The following is a 25,360-nucleotide window of genomic DNA, read 5'->3' as shown; positions in this document are numbered from 1 at the left end:
GCTAATTTATGGGGAAGATGAGTTCTATTTTATGCAGGTAAAATGTGAAGCAATGGTAGAACATCTAAGTTTTATGTCCAGAAACTACTTGAAGAGGCTGGGATATCGACCTGGGAGTCAATAGGATAGTTGAGAACTGAAATGATGAAGTATGTAAGAGAAAAACGAAAAGGCTTAAAGGACTGAAGATTAAACTTGAACATGAAACTGATAGGAGAGGTAGATAGATAGACGTGAGCAGGAGAAAGAGACTTAGCCCTGGTTAGAAAGCCCCTTGCTGCAGCTTCTACTTGGGACAAGACTCCTTGCAGCTGCCTCGCAGAATTCCAGGCTTATGCATACCTCTGAGTCAAAGAAATGCGTTGTTAAATGCCAGCAAAGGTGGTAAGACACCCTGTTTGTCAGGACCAGGGATACCTCACTAGCTCAGCAGGATTCCAGGTTTCCACATGCCCCTAAGGGATGTGTTTACACATACTCCTAAATCAAAGGGGTATGTTTACACATGCCCCTAAATCAAAGAAATGTGTTGTTTAATGCCAGAGAGATGAGGACTAGGCGCCTCAGGGGGAGAAAGAGAGATAAGAGAAGCGAGAGGGAGAGGCAATTCTACCCAAAGAAATAAGAGCCTTCATACAGCTTAAGGCAGGGATGTTTCCCTCTCTTGGGTCAGTCCGCTCCATGTCTTGGAGTGTACTTGCTTTTACTAATAAATTTCTAGCTGTTTTATGCTGCACAAACTCTGTCTCTTGACTGAATCCTTTCCTCAAGAAGACGAAGAACCAAGGTACAATATCATTCCTGGTAACAAAACTATGAAAATGAAGTAGCAAAAAGAGAAAAGGGTATTTATCAATTCAAATAGTGAAAGCTAATGATTGAATCTTAATTAGGTGAATGGCAACTCTACCACAGTGGTATCAATAAAACCTCAACTATTGGAAAAAGGAAGGAAGAGAAAGAAAGAAAGAAAGAAAGAGAAAGAAAGAAAGAAAAGAAAGAAAAGAAAAAAGAAAAATTCTATCTACTAGCTGCATATTCCAAGAGATCATTGTAGGGACTTTGGTGAGAAAGCAATTGGTAGGCTTATGGGTTTGGATGAGGATAGAAGATGGAAGAGACACTTGATAACTTGTTAGACTTGAGCTAAGCATTTATGTTCTAACAGGACTTCTTTGGTTGTGATCTCCTGAGGACCAACTGAGGATCACCTGTTCCCTGTCTTGAATAGCCTGGTTCCTGGAGTAAAAGGAAAGGGATTCTTCACCAACATGGTGAAGAATGTCAGATAATCCCCATCCTCCTATTGCCCCTCCCTTAAAAAAACAAAACCTTGCATATTAATCATATTTGTGGGCAAAATAAATGCTTGCCTGCTGCAATGAGAAGTAGAGATGAAAGTATTTAATTGTCATATATTAAGAGTGGCATTAACAGATCGTTGGAACCGTTACCCAATTATTTCCAGAAACGAAAATACTTTAGGCTGAATGCGTCTACAACCAAATCATCCTTTGTAGAATTTTTCTAATATTCAGTTAACTTATATCAAGAATTTTAGAGTGGGCCAAATTAAATTATTCAGTTTCCTGGGAACACAATTAACAACCAATTCAACTTAGAAGGTTGATAAGGAAATGACATGGTTCAAGATTAGGCGTTAGATGGGCATTTTACTAAGGTGTTGTTGTTTTTCTTCTTACGGCCACATAGGCAATAAGTGGCCCATGCTTTAAATGACATGTTTCAAGTATTTTTTACACGCAACATGATGCCATATTACCGGCACAGACAACTGGAGCTTCCAGTCCCCCACTTGTCTGGCTGCTTTCTGAGGAAGATAGTCTGAGTCTCCCGACAGTCAAGACCAAAAGGGAAACACCACTGAGTTGTAGTTTTACATTTCTTATCTGATAAAAGAAATATCCCTCGGCAGCGACTCACTTCTCTCTTAGTGTCACAGTGTGCAGTGAATACATCACGAGAGGCGGATGAAGGAACACATTAGGTCATTTTAGAGACGAAACTCCTCCCGAGCAGAAGCTTGGGCCTCTGCCTCTACCCTGTGTACCACCTAAAGAAGAGAGCGATGTCAAAAAGCGCTTGGGAAGAAAAAGCGGTGAAGCATTGTGGAGTTCCAGGCAGGGTCCCTAAACTGGCTTCTGAGAGATCTTTAAAGGGCCTCCGTGCCATGAAAATCTGGGGAGGCACACTGCTCCTCACTCAAGACGGAGAAGCGTTCACTCTTTGGGCCCGGACCGTAGCAACAGGCGTGTGCACGCCGCGGCCTTCCCCGCAGTCGGTGAACCTCAGGGCTTGGAGCTCCCGAGCGGAGGCCGCCGTCCCCCCATGCAGAGCCATCGGAGCACGCCCAAAGCAGGAATCCTGCAGAACAGAGACCCGGGGAGCCGCCCCCAACAGAAGAACCTGGCAGGCGGCAAAATTCTCCCGGAGGCGGAGAAGCGAAAGACTTTCCACCCTAACCAATCAGGGGAGACGGAAGCGTTGCACATTCCTTTCCGCCTACCAATCAGCAGCGAGCTCGATGGGCCGGGCCCATTGCCAAGGGGAAAACGCCTTTTAAATTTTATTAGCATAGCTTTTTTCCCAAACCGTCATTCCAGGCATCCCACGAACTGTGCCCAAAGAGGAAAACTGAGTGTAACAATTCCAAAGCTGGCCAGTCTCGCGGTGAGAAGCGAAACTGTACACCTCTCCATCAACTCCGTGATTCTAGGAGGGACGGCGAAAGGGAAAGGAGGGTTCCGGAAAGCAAACTACAACTCCCAAGGGGCCTTGCGCGCACTCGGCGCGTCCCGGGCGGGGGGGGCGGGCCGCTGTAAGGAAGGAGGCGCAGCATCCATCCCCGGGCTCCTCTCCGACTTCCTGAACGTGGGCCACTGACTGGGCGGGACTTGAGGTGGGCGGGCCGGAGACGTCAGAGGAGGCGTGGCCCGCGCGGGGGCTGGTGGGGGTGTGAGCGCCGCGGGACGTGGGTGACGCGGCTCCTTCCAGCTCAGCTGTGTGTGAGGTGTCGCGGCCCCGTCGGCGATTGGCTGTTGGGAGGCGAGTACGCGGCGGCCGTTGGGCGCCCGAGGCCCGGAGCGCGAGCCGGGACGGGCGGGGGGGACATGGGGCGGCAGTGGCGGCGGCGGCGGCTGGAGGAGGCGGGCGCGGACGAGCCGGCGGCCGCGGCAGTGCCCGGAGTCCTGTGAAGCGCCCGGTCGGCGCCGCCGCGGGCCCCTCGGAGAGGGCGGGCGGCACGCGAGCCGCGGAGGAGCCGCGGAGGAGCCGCTTCGCCCGCGCCGCAGCCTGTAGGACTCTCGCTCGCATCCTCGCGCTCCGGCGCCGGCTCCTCCATCTTGGCCTGGGCAGTGGCGGCTGCCGGGAGGATGTGCCGCCTTCTGGCCGGGGGAAGCAGGAGGAGAAGATGAAGAAGTCCCGGCGGGCCTTGGCCCTGGTGTCCTGCCTCTTTCTGTGCTCCCTGGTCTGGTGAGTGGCCCGACCGCGCGGGGTTTTCCCCGGGGGGCAGGGGGGAGGGGCGCGGCCCGGGTCACACCCCCGGGGCGTCGCGACTTTCAGGGTGAGAGTCTCCGGGTCCCGCGGCGGCGACCCCCGGTCCCGCGGCGCCTGTCCCGGGGGCGGTCCGCGCGGAGATTTCCACGGGGTGGCTCGGGGCTGACGGAGACTGCGGGGACAGCGGTGCCCGGGGGAGGGACCCCGGGGCGCCCTCGTGCTCCGTGCCGCTGCCCCGGGACCGGGCGCTGTGCGGGGCGTCCGGGGGGCGCGGTGTGGCGCCCGCGTTCGCGGCCCGCCGGGCTAAGGTCACACGGCGTGTCGGACGTGGGGCGTCCCCGACGTGCGGTTTTAAAAACGCGACGGGCCGGGAGGCGGGAGGGGAACGGACACGCGGCGGCTCTGGCCGGGGCGCGGAGCCCGGAGGCTGGCGGAGGGGCAGGGGGTGGGAAAGTGTCTCAGGTGCGACGTGCGCGCGCTGGTGGCGGTGGCGCTCGGGGACGTCCCTTCGCAGTGGGAGGCTGCGTCCTGGGTGTCACGGGCGAGGACCCTGCTTCGTCTCTAAAGTGTGTGGCGTTTCAGTGTTGGAGCCCCCGGCGCATTCGGACGTTTGGGGGAAGCACAGGGAGCTGGACCAGGGGTTGCTGTCACTGTTCTTGGGAAAGTCATTCTTCCCCTCCCTCGGGGACTTGCTTCACGGATGTGTGACCTTTGCTGACTTAAAAGGTGCTTCTCCAAAGTGATGTGCTGTTTATTAAAATCCAGATAAACTGAGTTTCTTTTTAGCTTATTTCTGCAAAACACCGACAGTTTTTGTGGTTTTTTTTTTTTTTTATGGGTAACTAATGGATTCCAAAGTCACTGAAGTTGTAACGTTGTTGCACCTGGCTGAGGGGTTTTGATTGGAAGGTTGGTGGAAGTTTAGAGAAGAAGAAATTTGGCCTCTTGCCTTTGCTTCTAAACCTTTTTAATAAGACCGATGTCACCCCCCTTCTGCTTTTTCGTGTCACGTTGGGTACCCAGAAGTGCATAGAGGAGATGAGTCCACTTAGCCCATTTTAAATTTAAATTTGTAGATGAGACACCAAAACTTTGTATTCATATCTACCTCTTTTGGGGGCTGCTTAGTTGTTTGCAGGTTATGTAGCTTTTCTTTCCTCTTTCTCCTCGAGTTTGCCCATCTTTAGTCCATATTATTCTTCATCAGCCATTCCTGAAATAGATGGTAGGGCAGAGAGGCTGCATTTCTCATCCAAATTTAAAGTGCACCAGTATCTGTTTTCTTTCTTTTTTTAAATTATATTTGACATATAGCATTGTGTAAACTTAAAGTGTACAACATGTAGATTTGATACATTTATAAATTGTAATATGATTGCCATTGTAGCGTAGTTAGCGCCTCTTTCGTGTCACCTCATTGTTTTTTTTTGTTTATGGTGGGAATAAAGATCTAACGCACTAAACTGTGCGTTAGAGCTCTGGGACTTATTTATCTACTAGTTGCAAGTTTGTACCTTTAAACATGATTTAAAACGTGATTTTAAAACAATTAATTGGATGGTGGAGATGAAGTATTACAATGTGGTTCTTAAAATCATTTGTGGATTTAAGTTACCCATGCTTCTGTTACTTTGTGTCATTTCTGGCTATCTTCTGCTTCAGCTAACCTCAATATGGTTTCTCAACTTTACTAAATAGCAATAGTGAGAAGATTATGACCTGTTAGGGGAAAAATGTCAGCCCACGTAGTATTGCAAATACTACTTATAAAGTTTCGTCAAGTTTTCTGACTCCCACAGTGAAAAATGGATGTTGAAGGTTTAAGTAAAGAGTGAAAAGTTTTTAGCTTAAAAATCATTTGGGTTATTTCGAGATTTGTTCAGAGTGCTAAATTTAGAGACATTTTAGTTATTTACTGAAGCCATTAAAAGGCATTAAATTAGGATATTTAGGTTTGAGATTTTTTTTGGAAAGGTGATGAGACTCGGGAAGAGGATTGGTGCATGGTAGTGACTGGCAAAGTGTGTGTTGTGTCTTTTGAGGCTCTTCTTCCTTGGGAAATTAAAATATCGAAATTATAGCACAGACTCAGCCTGGAGGCCTTACTTTTGCTACAGCCTGGCCCGAGTGTTATTTCCCAACATTTCCGTTCCCCTTTAGCCAACACAGGTACTTAAAGCCATTGTAGGATTAGACAAAAGTTTTTCAGAAGTTAGTAAGCTCCTCTTAGTCGTTTTTATCGTTTTTGTCATTCATAAGTTGTCCCCAAACTTTATGTATTATTTTCTCAGGTTATGAATGCCATATGTTTATACTACAATACTCTTAAGTTTCTAATGTTCTGCCCCTCATCCTACCAGTATTACCAAGTTTTGTGATGACCTTATTTGTGCTGTCACACCTTTAGAGATCTTGAATGTCTCCCCTCTTTGTCTTTCCACTCTAGAATCCTAACCTTACATTATTTTCACAGAAAACAGTCCTAATCCATCTTATTATCCATTCCATTTGCTATATTTTACTTTTGCATACTTTTTGTAATTCTTTATCAAGTAGTACAAAGTATTTTAGGTATAAATGTACTATAGCTGTAGCACAGAGTAACATGTTTCCCCGAAAATAAGACCTAACTGGGAAATAAGCCCTAGCATGATTTTTTAGGATGACATCCCCTGAACATAAGCCCTAATGGGTCTTTTGGAGCAAAAATTAATATAAGACGCGATCTTATTTTCAGGGAAACACGGTAATATGATAGCTGATATTTATTGTCAACTATCTCTGTGCCAGTCTGGGTTGTGTACTTTACACATTTTAGCACCTTTAATCTTCACAACAACCCTGCGCAGAAGTATTATTTTAACCTCATTTTGAATTTTGTAGTTAAGGATGTAGAGCAGTAGCTTGGCTAAGGTTAAACAACTATTAAGTTTTGGAGCTTGGATTTGAATAAGGCAGCCTCATCTGCCGCAGAGGATGCTGACTGTTGGGGTCCTCTGGCATTAGGTCTGAAGGCCTGTGTGTGGTGGCTCCACCTCTGACGAGGTATGCATGTTATGTAATTTCTGTGAATCTTAATAATTACATCCTAAAAGTGGGAAGACTGATTCATTCACACCTCACACGGTTCTTCGGAGGATGAAATGAGATGACACATCAGACAGATCTTTGTAAAACAGTAAGGACATATATATTATCTACATATTTCATCATAAAATCATTCAACAAAGATTTAGTTTCTCATGCATATTATGTACCAGATGTTTTGGGCATCGACAACCTGAAAATACGGTGACCAACTTACAGTTTTCGCATTGAGATCCCACGTCCCCATAATCCCCTGTATTAGTTTCCTATTGCAGCAGTGACGAGTTACCAAAAATTTAATGGCTTAAAACAGCACACATTTATTATTTTATATAGTTCTGGGAGTTAGAAGTCCAAAATTAGTCTTAACTGGGCTAAAGTCAAGGTGTCGTCAGGGCTGGTCCTTCTTGCTGCTCTGAGGGGAAGACTCTGCTCCTTGACTTTTTCAGCTTCCAGGGGCTTCCTTTGTTCTGTGGGTCCTTCCTCACATCATCTCACTTCAGTTCTCACATCTGCTACTGACTCAGATCCTCCTGCTTCCTTTTCCCAGGACTCCTGAGATTATTATACGTTGAGCCTACCTAGACAATCAGGATTATCTCTCCATCCCAAAAATCCTTAATTTAATCACATCTGCAAAAACCTTTTTACTATGTAAAGTAACATATTCAGAGATTAGGACTCGACATCTTTGGGGGGCCATTATGCAGCCTAATATACCCCCCTCGGTCCTGGCAAACTGGGAAGATTGATGTCACTAGAAAGAGGAAAAAGGTTTGGTCTGTGCCTTAAGCAGTGGATATTCAGAATTTTTTGAGTGTGCTCGCCAATCAGTAAAACCTTCTGCATGTACCTTTAATACTAATTGTTTATAAGTTACACGTGCCGATATGATATTAGTATACGTAATAAATTACTCCATTGAGACGTTTAAGAAAGATGAGAAAGAAAAGCAATGTTAACACTTTCTGTTAACTACCTTTTTGCCTCTCATTGAAAAAATAGTAATTTTTGGTGAGAGACTGACTAGATTATTTAACATCACTGTGTGGATAAAGATTGCTTGTACTGGTTATGAATCTTAGCCCTGCCATTTTCTTGTCGGCTTGTGCAAGATTCTGGTGGATAAAACAAAGTAGCTGCTCTCATGGAGCCTACTGTGCTTAAGAGAATACATTCTAGGGTCTAAAATTATGAATCTGAAATAAATTTCAAAGAGAGAAGAAAAGTTAAATTTTTGAAACTGGGGCAATTGGGAAAATTGGAAGTTCAAAAAGAAATGGAAAAGTTGTAAAGGATTTGCAGGGAGAAGGAGCTGTTAGTTCAGGTGAGTAGAATACCCAACTGGAGACATTACATAGGCACTTAAAAATCTAGACTTCAGTGCAGACAAGATTTGGGCTGGAGTTGCCCTCATAGACGGGATCATTTTTGAAACAATGTTTGGCTGAACAGGGAGCTTATGCATATACTTAGAATAAAGAAAGGTGCCACGCAAAGTAGATGGAGCTCAGCAGTGAAGGAAGAAACTGGTTTGAAGTGAAAGATGGAAAGAGGTTTAAAGAGGTAATTTGAATGGTCAGCGATATAAAGTGTCTCCGATAAGGCTGAAAAGCGTGAAAACTGAGAAAAGGGCTTTGTTTTCAAAAGGGGGGAAGTGATTGATAAGCTTTGGGAGTGGAAATAGGAGGTATTTTCAAGAGAGCTGGTCGGTGTGAGTTCTCACACATTTGTTTGCAGCCAGAACAGATAGAAGAGGATGTGTGCTTCAACCCATTCTGCATAGTGCCACTAGATTTATCTTACACACAATTTTGATTCTGTCTGTGCCTTGCTAAAACATCTTTCAGAGGCTCCCTTTTTGCCTGAAGGGTAAAAGTTTAAACCCTCACGTTAAAGGCCTAAAGTCTGGCCCAAACCTACTTTGGTAGCTTTTCCATTGTTTTTTAGATAGGCTTTCTGTTGTAGCATGGTTAACTTAGCCAAGTAGTTATTTGTTTGGGGACTGTCTTTGTAGTCCTGTTTCAAATTGGAAATTAAAGTAGCAAAGGTATTGTGACTTGAGTTTTACACGCTAAGTACACCTTATGCAATTTCTTAAACTATATCATCACCAAGTAAATTTAGTATATGATTAATTCCCGCAGTGTTGAGGACAAATTGTATTGGCTGAATTCTAATGGTATATTAAGATGTTACAACAGAACATTCCACATTGTTTATTAAGTGCTTTCCCATGTTGGATCTATGAACTTACGAGGATAGGCCAATTTAGTGAAACGGTCCTCTACTAGATTTTGATATCTAGTAGAGGACTATTTGGAATATCGGAATATTTGGAATAGTGGAATATTTAAGCTAAGAAAACCCAAGATCGATCCTACGTCAAAGTGAAGATTAAAGATCAGAACTTGAGAAATCTAAAGGTTTGACCAACACTAGGATATAGAGTTTTTCTTCAGCTAAGCTCTCCAGTTCCATGTGATTTCACTGGGCTTACTGAGGCAACCAAATAGAAGACAAACTGGGAGGAGAAAAGGGGCGCAGTGTGACCTCTTCCTCCCAGCAGATAGACCCAGCAGGATAGAAGCAACGTTAAAAGAGCCCCCAAGCTGATACTAGATTAAGAAGACTATCTGTCTTCTGATACATTGTGATTGAAAGAAAGCTGGATGTTTATTAAGCAAAGGCATTGGAGGCCCAGTGAGCTTTTGGTCTGGTTTTATTACCAATTTTTGACCAAAGTCGCTTCCATATTATTTACCCATTTCCCACAAGTCTCTCAGTACTTCATAGAATTTCTGTTAATTGTTTTTCTTCAAGTTTTCAGGCAATAATGTTTTTAAAAAGAAAACAAAACAAAAAAGCCCGTAATTTTCACTGTACTTTCCCACCTGCGTGTTTCATGTAGTTATCTTTCCTGGAATGCCTTGTTTTGGAGGGGGACGTGGGCAGGGCATTACTTAGCATTCTGCCCTAATTCAATGACTGGCGCTGTGTTTCTGTACTGGGGATTAGATTTGTACTTATGTTTAAGAAGCAATTCTTCATTGCCCAGTTCAGTTCTTTCTGTTACCATGAAGTCTCTGATTACTGGACTGTCTCTTTTCTAAGATGTTGTCCAAAGCTGTTCCAATCCAGTGAAAGGAAGAGCTCAGTAGATCACTGAGGACAGGGCAGTACGTTCTGTGGCCTAAATGTGCTCAGTGTTGTGTGAGAAACAGAAATAGAAACGATTCATTTTAGTTCAGAGTTGTAGTAAGTGCTCAGATAGAGATATGCCGAGGGCTGTGGGAATTTAGGGGAGGGTCACCAAACCCCAGCTTGGGGAAACTAGGGAAGGCTCTGAGTTCCTAACTAGTTCGTTCCTGCCCCCAGAAGAAGAGTGATAAGAATTTAGTCAGGTTTTAGATGGTGGGGAGTGGAGGCAGAGGCAGGACATTGGAAGAGTGAGACAGCGTGATATGTGGTCTAGGAACACACAAGTAATTCTGTACACTGAGGCATAAAGTGGGAGGCAGGCAGTGGCAGGGCTTACAAAGCTGAAGACTTAGGCAGTAGAAGAATTTTACAGATTTTTAGCTATCATTCAGGGAAGCTTGAATTTTTGTCAGGTGGTCTGTAAAAAATCTTAAGTGGGGGAATGGTATCCTGATCATTTAGTATTAGGTTTTTGGCAATGGTGTGAAAGATTGAATGGCAGGGGGTAACAAGCTAGGAAGTAGGGGTTGCTCCAGGTAAGAGAAAAGAGATGAGGGCTTGAGCTAAGGTAATCATAACAGGCATGGAGAAATGGATCACATAAATTTGACGTGAAATAAACTGGAGATGGTGCATGAGGGTGAAGGAAAAGGAGCACGTCCATGCCCTGGCCAGTACACTGCAAATGCAAAGCTTCATCTTTATCACGTGTTGTCGCTATCTAAATCATGCATAAACCTTGCTTCTCCTTTGTGATAATTCTTACATGTTTATGTTACGTTCTGACAGCCTTGACTAATATCATCAGTTCTTGAGTGAATGGGTCAGTGTTTTCTCACCTTTTCCTTCATCTGTTGGTCCAAGAATATTAAATATGAAATACAGCAATACAGCAATATCGTAGGTTTTGGAGATAGCTGGTTCTAGGTTTGTAGTCACAAGTTGAGTGGGCAAGTGTCCTTCTGAACTTTAGTTTCAGTATTTGTAAAAGTTGGATTCATACTTTAAAGGTCTTGGCAAATTAAAAAAGTGACTGTTTTCTCTTCTAGAGACATCAGATGCTTAGGATTGGGTTGTTCATACTTAGTTGATGCCACATTCTGCATGGATACCCTCTTTTGCTCCACTTTACATCATTACTATTTTATCTTCTATCTTCAGTTTCACTCCTAGGTACCCCCATTTTAGGCATTTACCTTAGTATATATTTGATGCGTTTTTCCAGTCAATATTTGTGTTTTATTTAGATGTGTTTTTTTCCAAAATAATGTTTTTTGTGTTTTAATATTTACATAAATGGTATAATGCTATTAATCTCATTCTTTTTCCTACTTTTTTCCACTTACCACTTATTTTTAATTGCTTTAGTTGCTAAGATCATTATTAAAATGAATTCTAGCAGTTAGTGATGTTGTGGATGGCTTCAGGAAGGCCTGACGTTATCCACTCCTTCAGTGGGTGTTGATTGAGCACTTTGTGTGTAGGCTGCTTCTAAACAGACTTTGGGCCAACAAATGCGTCGGGAGTATTCCGTTCCAGTTGCCTGTCTTTTGCCTCCCGGTACTATCGTCTAATTAGAGTGGTTTTGCAGTAAATTTAATGATCTGGCAAGGCGAACCACAGGGCTTTGCTTTTTTTGGTTAATGTAGTTATTCTTGGACCACTTTTTTTCTATGTCATATTAATATTTAGAAAATAGGATCCTTCAGGTATTTGATAGGAGATATATTTGAGTGATGAATTAATTACTTTGGAGAGAATTACTGTCTTTACATTGGTGTCATCAGCATTCCGTCTGTGAACATACTAGGTCTTCATTTACTTATCTCTTCATTTTATGATCGTTACTAGAGTTACAAATCATTGTGCATTATTTAGATTAATTTCTAAATTATTATTTTTTATTGCTAGTAGGCTATTTTCTATTTGTTATTACTGGGGAAGAAAATATTGACTTTTGTTTCTTAATGTTTTTAAATTGAGATAATTTACATACAATGAAGTGCACATGTGTTAGCTACGTATAGTTGGATTAGTTTTGACAAATGTGTACATCTAATTAACCCACACTCCATTAACCTATAGAACGTTTTCCATCAACCCTGGAATGTTCTCTCGTGTCCCTTTCTAGCAAATCCCCCAAAACACAACCAGTGAGTGATTTGATGTCTAACATCATGATTAGTTTTGCTAATTCTGGAACTTCATATAAATGGAAAAATTATGCAGTGTTTATTCTTGCGCTTGGGTTCTTTCACTCAGGGTAATGTTTCCAAGATTCATTCATGTTGTTTCATTCATCAGTAATTTGTTCCTTTTTGTTGAAAGTAGTAAGTACATTGTATGAATATACTATAGTCTGTTTATTCTCCTGTTGTTGGACATCTGGGCTGCTTCCAGCTTTTGCCTATTAGGAGTAAAAGCTACTGGGGATATTTTTGTACACGGCTTTTTGTGGACTTAGTTTTCGTTTTTTTTGAGAAGTACCTAGCAGTGGAATTGCAAGTGCTGAAACAGATGGATGTTATCTGCTCCTTCTGGATGTATGACCCGGAGAAAGACACAGCATCGCCAGGAATACATAACCTGGATCTGGTCATGATGGAACATCAGATAAATCTCAACTAAGGATCACACTATTATAAAAATCAAAGGACTGTGTTCCTCAAAACTGTCAGTGCCACATAAGATAAAGGCCAAGAACTATTTCAAGTTAAAGGTGACAGTACTTGGGGTGGGGGAGTGGGGACACTATAGGCTACTATTGGGTTAATTGACAGAATTGCATACGACTGATAAAGTATTGTGTCAGTGTAACGTTTACTGAAGTTGGTAATTAACTGTAGTGTGGTTATGTAAGAGAATATCCTTATTCTGTGGAAATAGATATGATGTTCAGAGATAAATTACATGGCAAAGGGGAGAGAGGGAGGCTGACTGAGCGAGTGTGTATGTGGTGAGCATATGGCAAATGATGGAACAAATGGGTAAAATGTTAACAATAGGTTGATATGGTAAAATGTGAATGTACTATACTGGCAGTTCTTCTAAAAGTTTGAAATTATTTCCAAATAAAAAGTGGAAAAGAAAAAACTGGGTTGGGATTCCCCCCTTCTCTACTTGAGGAATTGATTAATCCACTCAAATTTCTTTATGATTAGTTTATTCCAATTTTGTATACTTTGTGTCAATTTTGTTACTTTCCTAGAAATACCCATTTTTCCTAGGTTTTGAGGTGCATTGATATATATATACGTATATATATATAGGTATATATATACACACACACACATATGTATATAAATATATAGTTTGTAATGTTTTGTAATTAAAAATCTGTTTTATCTGGGGTTATTTCATGTGTTTATATCATATTTTGTTAATTTGCATCACCAGCTCTCCTTAATTGGTTTTCCCAAAGGTCTGCCTTTTTAATATTTTTTTCCAAAGAACCAGCTTTTGGTTTCCTTCATCTTTGCGGTTTGTTTTCTCTTTCAGTGATTTCTGCCCTATATCCTTCCTTTTTTCTTTGGATTTATTCTGTGTCTTTTATCTTTTTGAGTTGAAAGATTAATTCTTTTGTTTACAACATTTGTCTTCAGTTGTGTTCAAAAGCGTACTTTTTCTGCTGTGTTTTATCTCTATCCCCCCAATTTTGACCTCTAGTCTTCCGGTATATTTCATAATATGTCTTATTGTTTCCTCTTTAACTGAAAGGATTATTCTGCATAATTTTTGTTTCCAAGACTAGGATGTTGTTAGCTATCTTTTTATTTCAAATTTTGTTGCAATGTGGTTAGATAGTATAGTTTATTAGAACTTGAGTTTTTGGAATTTGAAGATTTAGTGTGTGGTCAGTATTTGGGAAATATTCCATGTGTGCTTGAAAAGAATGTTTAATTTGTATTTGTTATAGAGTTCTGTATATTTGATCAAGCTTGTTTCTTTTACATAAATTTCATGTTTCCTTAGTTTTTATCCATCTGTTTTGTAAGAGGTAATTTAAAATAGGCAGCCATAATTTTTTATTCTTTTCTTCCCACCATTAACTTTGTCAGTAGTTGTTTTACATATTTTGAAGTGAGTTTGTTAGGTGCATATATACTTATAATCGTATCTTTTTTCCAGTAGATAATAATTTCTCTCTTAGTGACATTAATGTTTTTCAATTAAACTCAATTTTGTCTATTTAATTAAAATTGCTACTTTGTTTTTTTATGTTTTGTCAATATATCTTTAGGTAAATTTTTAATAAGTTGAAAATTATACCCAACATTTTCTAACAACATTTTCTTTCAGAGGGAAACAACTTTAACTCATTTGAAAGTTTGACAGACTGCAATTTAGTTTTGCTTCCAACCCCACAATTACTAGATTTGGTTCATTTGCATAGTAGCATATTCTTTGTTATATATTAATGTATCCCAGATTTATTATTGCATTGTTTCGTTAGATTTATTTGATAAGATTATAAAAAGCAATTGTTAAAGATAGCCAGTGCAATATTTTTCTGCTTGACAGATGTAAAATGCTACCATTCTAAGGCCATTGGTATCCTTAAAACATGGTGTTTCCTCAGTTATTTTAGATTAAAGAATGCTTTCTCCCTTCTTAATGAAGTCTTTCTTGGCACTCAACTTAATTTAGTTGCTATATTCTCTAGAAAAATTTTCCTGAGTCCTTCTCTTGTTCCCTTTGGTAGGAACTGATTGATACCTCTTCTACCCTAACACTTAAACCTTAACCATGGTCTCATACCATTTAAAACATCAGATGCTTGGCAATATTAGATTCTAGGTTGCCACTATAAGACAAACTTCAGTCACTACACATTCAAGTTGAAAACTTTGAAGAAAAAAAAAAATAATATGACATAGAAATATAATTTAAAATGAAAGCAGTCAGGTTTGAGAAAAGATTCAAGTTCCTGAAGTATGCCTTTTGAACCTAGGCATGCGTTTTATTCAGTGTCATTTGGATGCAGGCATTCATTCCTTCTGTACCTGTAGGGTTTTTTGTTTGTTTTTATTCTAGAAACCATTGGAACCATATATGAGAGAGGTTTTGTAGAAATTAATAGGCAAATAAATAGTTCTCATTAAAATAGAGAATACATATGTAGTCTATTAATATACATTAAGCATATGTCTTGCAGAGTGTTTTTAAACTAAGACATTCTATAGTTTCACTTATAAATACTTCAGTAAAAGTGAACACGTTTTTGAAGGCATTTGTATGGAGATATTTCCATGTGCAGGTTACCAACCCAACTAACAACGCACTGATTTCAATTCTTTAGTATAATTCTGTTCATGTCAAGGCCAGAACCCAGCATTTAACAACATAATGCAGTAAATTGCCCTAGAAACCACGTGCAAATAGAAGTCTCTAAAATACGTTTTTTCAATTAATTGTTTAATATTGTAGAAATTATAGGATAGGGTAAAATTTGAGTGTCAAGGACATTTTATAATAGTTTTATATCTGATCAGCAGTGGGTAGAGGATGAAAGAATAAGGGACAAAAATAAAAGTTACTTTGAAGCAGTCTCTTACCAGTTTGTTATTCTCACTGGACCATGTTCACAGACAAAAGCACCTATTTTTATTCCTTCTCTTAGAATCTAAAATATTTTTTATACTAAGCATTTTAATGCCTCATATTGTGTGTTTACTGTATGCTGTCCAGATTTCTCATTGAATCCTCAAACGTTCCCATGAAATAGGTAATATTATTTTGAAGAAAATAGGCACAGATAAATAAATATTTGTTTAATGAACCTACCCTAGATCGTACAGACTGTGTGATTCTAGTCCTTATTCTTTGCACCATTGCTCTAGGCCAATTAACTGTCATGGTTGACTGTATATTCTAGTATCATCCACCTCTGCAGATCCTTGCTGTACACCTGCATTGTTGTGACTCTGGAAGGAATGGGAAGATTTTCCCTGTTATATCCCTTTCATGAAGTTTTATCTTTTTTCCTCCATTAATTATGGGTAGCAAATTCAACATCATTGGTCATGACTTGAAATCTGTTGCCTGTAGATTGTAGTAGCAATTGTAATTTTACAGCATAATATAGTTGATGGGATAGTAATTCATTTGCTTGTATAATATTTGTTCTGAATCACTTCTTTAGAAAACAGTTAAATCAAAGAAGAACAGTGAAAGATAGCCATGTTCACTCTAGACATGTTATTTCTTGGAATGCTAGTCCATCTTAAATTTCTTTTTTTTTTGCTTTCCACCTCTCATCAGACCCTAATGATTATTTTCCACGGACCAGAGTTGTTGATGTTTAAAGGCCTTGAGCCGTGACAATTTCGGCTCTTGGATACATTTTTTAATATTATGTCATTCTAACTTTTTATCAGCTGAAATTTGACCTAATTATTTTTATTTTTGAAATTTGTTAACTGACTTAATGGTCGCTGCAAGCTTTGCTTCCCTTTTTGTTTATTTATTTATTTTAACAGGCCCACCTCACTTTATTGTTCTTGTATAAATTACGTGGTGGCCACAGCTGGAGCCTGGGTCCTCTGCACAGAAACTCCAGTGTGAGTCTTTACAAGATGATCCGGGAATTCCTGATCAGGAGACTTGGTGACTGTGGTCTCTTTCCAGAGAGGTGTAATCACCAAAATTCCAATACCCACAGTTTTGGATATCAGAAACATTTTGCTGTCCCAAATATATATTTACACACATGCAAAGAAATGCACCTGCGAACACACATGCACACATACAGACAGCTGAGAAACAATGCAAAAGTCTGTCAATAAAGGAGTATTTAATGAATAATGATATATGTATATGAAGTTTTTGAATAGGCAATCTATTCTTGCGGTTCAAAATTCAAAAGACACAATATTACAGAATGAAAGGTATCTTTCTATTGCCTTTGTCACCCAGCCACCCAGTTTTCCTCCCCAGAAGCAACCAAGATGTTGCTTTTCTTTTCAGTTCTTTCAGAGACATTTATGCGCATAAATACCTTTAGTACACATGTACACATAGTAGCATAATATATGTACATATTATTATGTACCTTGCTATTTTCCCTCTTTTTTTTTTTAGTTTTAGTTTTTATTGGATAGCTCTAAAAGGTTTTTTGTTTATATGATTTTTCAAAGAGTCCATTCCCTTTCCCCATTTTCCCTTTCCAAGGGATTAATTTTATAGTTATTTCTTTGTCTCTAAGTTAATTGCTTTAATGTCAGTTTTAGGTATTATTCTATTGCAGATGATCAGATTCTCTTAACTACGCGCTGGTAATAATATAGTTGTGTCATAATTTGAGTTAGATCAGTGTTCATTATTTTTATTATGACTATAAATGCTATTCACAGCTGAGCCATGTGATGTTATAAACATGATTATGTTTCCTTTTCTGTACTACTTTTCCTTTTTCCTAGAACTAATGTTTGTCTTATTTTATTAAGGTTGCTTATTTTTCTATTTGATTACAAACTATCTGCCAGTTATGAAATCTGTACTCGAGATTTTCAAAGACCTATCAGGTGCTCTGTCAATTTCATCCTCCTAAAGCAGGCTCTTCTAGAGCTGATAACCTCCACCTTAGACTGGTTGCCTTCTGTCCTTTGTGTATAGCTGTCGTCCTGGGATTTCTCTTTCCAGTCACCCTGAGGATACACTTTCCCTCTCCCATCTGAGTACCATGGTGTTGTAATTATGGTGGTTTCATTGACATCTGGTTGCCTCACATTAAAAGCTTCTTGACTGTTCTTACTGTTTATATGAACTTTTAGAGTCAGCCTATCTAATTAAAACAGTCTCCTTTTTCACCTCTTCGGAATGTGGTTTTCCAATCTTCCATATAAATTAGCTTGAATTGTGTAAAATTGAGTTATTTTTCAAGTTAAAGAATTGCCTAATATTTGCAGTTTCAAACAGTTCTACTTCATAGTACTTGCTAAGTTTATGTTTAGTATTTTGTCTTTTCTATTGTAAATGCAGACTTTTCTTCTGTTACATCTTATAACTGGTGGTGATGGTTTGAGTAGAGAGTCTATTGATTTTTTTTTCTTAATTTTATACCTAGGAATATAATTTTTGTGCCCAAGACTTCCTTTAGTAGGTGATTTCTTTTTAAGTTTTGCACGTATGTAAAGTCATTATCTGCAATTAATGATAATTTTACTGTCTCCGTTTCCATTTTTACACCTCCTTTGTCTTCTTTTATTGTGTAATACTAGTGATAATGGATATTGTTGTCTTGTTTCAGATCTTATAAATAGGGGTATTTTTAGTTTTCTTCACTAAGTATTGGCTTTTAGGCATGTGTATTATGTTTATAATGTTCCCATGTTAAATATCTACTTATTTTTTTGACTTGATGGATGTATAAGTTTATCAGATGTCTTTTCAGTGCTTATGGAATTAATCATAATGTTTTTACTTAGCAAACTAAATGAATAGATTTTATTGTATTAAACCACTTTTGAATATCAGAGCTGACCTCTACTTGATCATAACAGTAGTATGTTATTTCTTTGCTGTGTTCTTAGAGCCTTTTTAATTGTCTTCTTTAGAAGTTTTGTGTCTGATTTCACGAGTATTATTAACCTGTGGTATTCACGTGTGTGTGCTATTTCTGTTACTGTTGATGTCACTGTTATGTTCCCCATGTAAAAATAACTGGAAGCTTACTTCTATACTTTGAAATAGTTTAGGTAGTTTTAGAGTTATTTGTTCTTAACTGTTTGGTAGAATTTAGAATATCATTGGCATCTGGTGCTTTCTGAGGAGGTTGTTAGCTCTTTAACAACTTTCTCTGTTCCTTCTGTGATAATGATCAAATACTCCTCTTGTGAAGTCTTTCCTGTATACTTTCATGAAATTCATAATCCCTTACTTGGAATGCTGGTAACAGTCTATGTTTTTCTTAGGGCATTAAATAAAAACCCTTATATACATTTGTCATCATTAAATTCTTAAGGGTGTTAGATAGGAACCATCTGTGTGTTTATTGCCTCAAATTCTAGCGCATAGCTTAACAACATTTCCTTCTTTTTTTTTTTTTGTTGGTGGTGGCGGGTGTTTTACAGGCTCCCCAGTTGGCGTGTGTGTTGTAAAGAGAGTTCTTCAGCTTCATCATATTACTCTCAAGACGACAGTTGCGCGCTAGAAAATGAAGATGTGCAATTCCAGAAAAAGGTACCTTAAATAAAGTTGACAATGTAATTTGTGTGTCAACTTTCTAAGACTGTCTCAAAACATTCAGAATAAAAGTTAATTTCAAAAATACTTTGACAGCATTTGGTACAGATTTGTCAATTTCCTTGCTATAATCTGAGGAATTAATCAGGTAATTGTGAAATTAAACCACCTCTGAGATATTTATATATTCTTATTGCTTATATTTGGAGTGTTATGACGTCCTTAATCCTACAGTAGGGAGAAAAACAGCACTTATTCAGAGAACTGAAAACTAGTGGCTGGCTTTTTAATGCACTAAATAGTTAAAGGATTTCTCAAGAAACTCCAGTCTTATAAATTAAAAACGATTAGAAATAAGGATTCTAGGACGAGTCAGCAATCAGTGGCTGTGTAGTTTTATATAACTGGGAGGGGATGAATAGACAGAGTCCAAGAAACCTAATGGTCTCTAAATGATTTATTATTTTATCATTGTAAATGATAAAAGATGAGTATTGACTAGATTTGGCTTTCCCCCCTAAAAGTCAGTGTATTTATTTTAAAATACAGAAGGAATTTATACTGAGTATAAAACATTTATATTACAATTTCTTGTGAAAATGTGCAGACCATTCTCTTAGCTATAGATATACCATTGTGTAGCAAGCAAATTAATATCTTTATTTTCATTAAAATATCATATTATTAATAATATACAAATTGACTTCCTCTTTTCCCCAATAATATCTCATGGACACCTTTTCCTATTGTTTTATTCTTCTGAATGGCTACGTTTTTATTTCATTACGTAGATATATCATAATTTATTAAACATTATTAAATTGTCTTTTTGCATTGTGTCTCAGCTGTGTGTGTGAATTGTGTCTCAGCTGTTTGTGTGTACATTTGTGTGTTTGTGTAAATACACATACTTACTGCTGGGGGGATTTGGGGCATATTATAGTGGATTATTTAAATTTTTGAGTTGTATAGAATATATTTCTGGGATGAAGCATTTAAAATTTTGAAGACTGTTGCTGAATATGTCTCCAAAAAGAGTATAATTTTATGCTTTCACCCATAATCTATAAGACTTAGATCTGATTTCTTCTTCAATGAGAAAGTTGAAGACTAAATGTTACAAGTAAACGAATTTAAGCAAAGCATTAAGGGGAAAATCATTTTTTCAATAAACATTTAGATGCCTATTATGTGCTGTACAGGCTTCGTTAAATAAAGATGAATGTGAACTTTCCTTTTATGAAACTTATATTCTGGAAAATGCATTTAAAGGCATAAAGGTATCTGAAGTCCTAACTTAAAAGAAAGAGTCAGAAGAGAGATGACACAGTCATAAGTACATTCAGTTATCCGATCTTTACTGAAGTCTTACTGTGTGCCTGACACATAATGCTGGGTCGTAGAACTAGAGTGCTTATGAACAAATCAGATGAGGTTCTTGAACTCATTTAGTGTGCACTTCTAGTGTAGGGGCAAAGAAGGGAATGCAGGAAGATAGATAATAAACACATAAACCAATAAAAGTAATTAAGAGTCAAATGCATACAAGACAGTGTTTTTATTGTTAAGTATAGAAAGAGATGGTCTTTAATATTGCTTCAGGACTGTTCTGTGAAACAGTTTTTATCAGCCTTTTTCTTTGTTGCAATATAGGATGAAAGAGAGGAACCTGTCAGTACTGAATTATCGGGAAAAGTGGGTTCAAACTTACCTATTCCTCCAGAAGAACATAAATTAAAAGATGAAGGCATTGTGGATGTACAAGTAAGCGACTTTGTTTTGATGTTTAATGATAAGCCTTTTTATACTACTTTATAAGATAGAAAACCTCTGTTTGGTCATCATCTTGGGTAGTGTTACTTTTTTTTTTTTAAAGTACCGTGTACCTGGCCTTAATACTATGCATCTGCTAAGTACCGCTTTTGAGAAAATGTAGAATTACTGATTTAATAATAAGTGAGACCATTTTCTTTGTAGTAAAAGTTAGCGTGTAAGTCCTCGTTTCAGCTTAGGTTTTATTTTGGCTTATTATAATGCATCTTGTCTCTTCAGAGAACATTTTTTTTCTAACTTATAACAAAAGAAAGTATTTGTTTGTAGTATGAGTACATAAAGTATTTTGATACCAAAGTTTTATGACTTTGTGGAATACCAATGAATAAATAATAGGTTAAAATATGTTTTTCCCTTTTTCTCTCATATTGCATCCTGAATATTATTTTCCATTTTGTACACCAGGTTTTATGAAAGATATTAAAAACTAGATAGAATGTAAGCTGACCAGAATGCTGAGGCATCTGGAAACCATTTAATACCAGAAATGGCTGAAGGAACTGGTGAGATTTGAGCTGAAAGAAGGATTAAGGAAAACCTAACAAAAATGTTAACAGTCAAATTGTAGCTCAAAATGAAGGACAGTTCCCTTTTTTAAATTGCCAGAGCTAATTTATACTTAATTGGGTTATCTAAGGCGATACAGTGAGTTTCATGTTGTTTGTTGGATTTGGAGGGCATTTGTCAAACTCCTGTGCTTAAGAGAAAAGTGATCTCTGCAACCCTTCTAATTATATGACTATCCTGAGCAGTCCTACCATTGTTCATTTTCTGGAATTTTTTGTCGTGGTATATATACTCTTGCTCAACTACTTTGAACTCCTTATGGCATCTTGTAGACCCAGAATTTTCAATATAGTGGCCACTAGCTACATGTGGCTTTTGAGCACTAGAAATGTGACTAGTCCAAATTGAGATTTGCTATAATTATAAAATATATATCAGATTTTGGAGATTTTGTAAAACAATGAGAAAAGTAAATTTGTTTTGCATTGAATACATGTTGAAATGATAATACAATATTTGCTGACAATGTAATAGCCCTTTTTCTCAATGCCTCTACCATAAAATGCAAACTATTTGTGTTCCTTTGTGAATTTTTCGTTTCAGTGTAAATAATTGCCCAAATGATCACATTTTGTATTCTTCTGACTCCATGTCTTGTGTTTCCTTTCTGCTCCCATACCTCCGTCAGAGTCCTAGTTCTTCTAGTCCGTAATAGTCCGTAGTCTTTCTTTTCCCTGAACTGAGTGTGAGTACCTTGCACGTGATACTCATTTAGTGGGCCTCAGGTGTCCATTGTGTGCCAGGTACTGTGCTAGACACTGGAACATGAAGACCAAAGCAATAGAGTTTTTATTCAAGACGTTTATATAGAGTTGAAGGGGAGGAGGAGATGTAAATAAGGGCAGTTGCTGCCGTGATAAAAGTCTATACAGGAAACTGGAGGCCTTGAGGAAGGGACGGCTAATTCTGTTTAGAGCTGGTTGTGGGGAGGATGCACTGATAGGGTTTTCAAATATGAGTAGCTATTAGGTAGATTACAGATTGTTTTGGGAGGGGCAAATGGCCCAGAGCATCCAGGACTGAAGGAGCAACAAGGTTCATGCATTGCTTTGCATGTTACTTGTATGTGTTGTTGTTTAGTAATACCACTCGGGCAAGAACTAGGTGTACTATTTTGTATATTACATAGGATTTCTCTGTTGCTGCTACATTGATCACAGTAAGAGGGAAATATTTGTAGGTCCTGGTACAAAATAAGAAAGAAGAAAGACAAACTCCTTTGCCCTAGTTTATGAAATGCCATGAAAAATGTGTAGAGCCTGTATTTTAATATGAACTATATTCCTTAGGATGGTAATGTTGGAAGAATGGGGTTTTATAAAAGTTCTTTTTTAGCAAACATTCTTTATATTGTCACTTTATAGAGACGTAACTTTTTATATAGTCCTGTTCAGCTAAAGAGATAATTTATTAATCTTAACATTTAATAAAACTTTTTCTAAAACAGAATACGGAGTCAAAAAAGTTAAGTCCACCGGTGATTGAGACACTCTCTACAGTTGATCTACATGAAGATTCTTCCGGTGTAGTTGTGGGCAGTGAGAACATAGAAAATATTTCCAGCTCATCTACCTCAGAGATCATTCCAATCTCAAAGCTTGAGTAAGTCATTACAAAGAGAAAAAAATGTCATTAGATAATGGTAGAAAAAATTCTTTTTGTAGGAAAGAGCATCTTGATACTCATATTTGAAGTTTAGGCTATGTGGTGGACCTAAGTTACAAGGCGTGTGCTTTGTGTTTTTATTATTTTTTAATCTAATTAATGATCTTACAATATGAGTATTTTGCTGCCTTACTCATTGAAGCTGATTAGTTAGTTCCCAGCAGTGAGGTTTTAGGGGTTTCAGAAACATAATATCTGTTTGAATAATCTTTCCTATAATTATAAAAAGTTCAAATGTCATGTATTTCATTTTCATTATCATTGCAGCATTGCATTCATAATTATGTCTGTGTGAATAGCTACGTTTTTCAAATTTGATAATAAATACTCTGAATATTTAGGCTCAAGGTTTCCTTCATTTAGGAAACCTCTATTTTGTCTCCTGGCTCCTAGCAACACTACAAAGAACAAAATGAAATTTTCCTTCTCTTAATAATATTTTAAGCATTTCCTTTATCAATTGAGGTAATGTATATATAAAGTACAGAGGACAGTATCTGGAATACAGTAAGAATAGATGTGTTAGTTAATGTCATTATTGTCATCACTACTGTTTTGTTTTTTTGGTTTTTTTTTTAACCACAGGCACTTTTTAAATACTTCTCCTCAAGAATGTAAGGGCTGTACACAAGATGTTCTAGTTACCATGAAGGAGTTTGTCTTCATGAGGGACAGAGGAACACACGACTGCTTAGTAGTTAAAAGTTTTAGATGTTAAGTACTCATTCCAGAAAGAATTTAAGACTAAATACTGTATATCTGGACAGTACCGTATTTTCCCATTTATTGAACATGACTCTTCATGAAATGGAAGTGATGTAGGGAAAAATATTAGGGTGTATATTTTTAAAATGAAATTGTAAAAGCGCCTTAACTGTAGTGTAATAATAGATGATGTTTTGATGCTATAGACAACAACTCTAACATGATAGAAGTGAAACATTAGAGATGTGTTTAGCATAAATATTAGGTTGGTGCAAAAGTGATTGCTGTCTAAAAGATTAAAAATAATTGCAAAAACTGCAGTTGTTTTTGGACCAACCTAATAATTTAAAAATCTTATTTTTTGTAAGACCAAATATCAACCTAAAATATTTTGTTTTAAAATTTGGTAATTAGCTATTTAGAGTCCAAGGGCACTCACAGATTAAGCGTTGGCAGTTGACTTTACATTACATGGTTTAAAATAAGTGAATTCTTGAAAGCAGTCTGCAGAACTGTAAATCATTCTTCTCTGGCTAAGATTATGTTTTGGAAATCACAAATACCATGTTTAGCTTATGCTACAGTATGTCAATTAAATTACCAGCTTGTTTTTTGTTTATGTTTTTTTGTTTCTATTCTTAGTGAAATCGAAAATTCTGGTACTATTTCTATAGCCAAGCCACGTGAGACTGAGCAGCCTGAAACTGATTGTGACGTTGGCGAGGCTCCTGACACACATGCTGCAGTTGACCAGCCTTCCTTTGTCCGTCCACATGAAAGGTGGGTGTGGGCAGCTGATAACCCTGTGTGCTTCTGGAGTAGCAGCAATATCACACTTGAGTGGACTTAGGTGTATGCTGGATTCCACTTTATCACTGAGAGAAAGCTGATCCCTTTGTGCTCCTTTCTTGCTTTACTTTGTACATGATAATTGTAAGTTTAGATTGTATAAATTTGTTTTTCAGCTAAAATTTGTTTAAATATGTCTTTTGGTTTCAAATAGTCTTGTTGGCCAGCATATAGAAAATGTGTCATCTTCACATGGCAAAGGAAAGATAACAAAATCAGAATTTGAATCAAAAGTTTCAGCAAATGATCAAGGTGGCGATGATCCAAAATCTGCACTGAATGCTTCAGATAATTTAAAAAATGAGGTAAGTATATAACTTGCACTCTCTTACTTCATTATACAATGCGTTTTTCTTATTAGCTAATGTTGTAATTTGCTAACTGTATTTGCAATAGTCAAGGGTTAAGTAGTTAATGAACGTGGAACTGAAGTGAGCTGTGCTCCTTGAGAACAAGTGGTGACGTCCTGGTATTGTGGCCAGTATATACTGTTCATATGTAAAGTTGTTCTTAGTATGAACTCTCCTTGGTTATTATACAATTAAATGGCTTTCTGCCACCGTCACCTCTTTGATATCATGTACATAAAGTCCTTATTTAAGCAGGTTCTTAACTATATAGAGGAAGCTATGAGGATTGAATGTAAGTATTACAAGTTCAACTCAATAATACAAGGTTAAAGTTAGGCACTTCAACCAGAGTTATTTCAAAGGGACATTTTACCGTTCGTTATTTATGTCAAAATACAACTAGA

General features: G+C 38.2%; 1 protein-coding gene across 7 annotated transcripts in view; it reads left to right on the top strand.

Moving 5' to 3' along the window:
• The first annotated feature begins 3,131 nt into the window (after positions 1-3,131).
• SUCO (SUN domain containing ossification factor) overlaps positions 3,132-25,360 on the top strand; it is a 59,642-nt gene continuing 37,413 nt past the window's right edge. For 4 of the 7 annotated variants that reach the window (XM_081025369.1, XM_081025366.1, XM_081025368.1 and 1 more), the window contains exons 1-6: positions 3,148-3,492; positions 18,876-18,984; positions 20,641-20,751; positions 22,835-22,989; positions 24,400-24,537; positions 24,761-24,911. In XM_081025369.1, the coding sequence (XP_080881495.1) occupies positions 3,431-3,492; positions 18,876-18,984; positions 20,641-20,751; positions 22,835-22,989; positions 24,400-24,537; positions 24,761-24,911 (726 nt within the window). In that variant the 5' untranslated portion in view covers positions 3,148-3,430. Of the gene's footprint in view, positions 3,493-18,875; positions 18,985-20,640; positions 20,752-22,834; positions 22,990-24,399; positions 24,538-24,760; positions 24,912-25,360 lie in introns of all 7 variants that reach the window. The other 3 variants (XM_081025365.1, XM_081025370.1, XM_081025364.1) reach the window with 2 other exon arrangements.

Source organism: Rhinolophus hipposideros, assembly GCF_964194185.1.
Source record: "Rhinolophus hipposideros genome assembly, chromosome: 19".
Classification (NCBI taxonomy): Eukaryota; Metazoa; Chordata; class Mammalia; order Chiroptera; family Rhinolophidae; genus Rhinolophus; species Rhinolophus hipposideros.
This window is presented reverse-complemented; position numbering and strand designations above follow the sequence as displayed.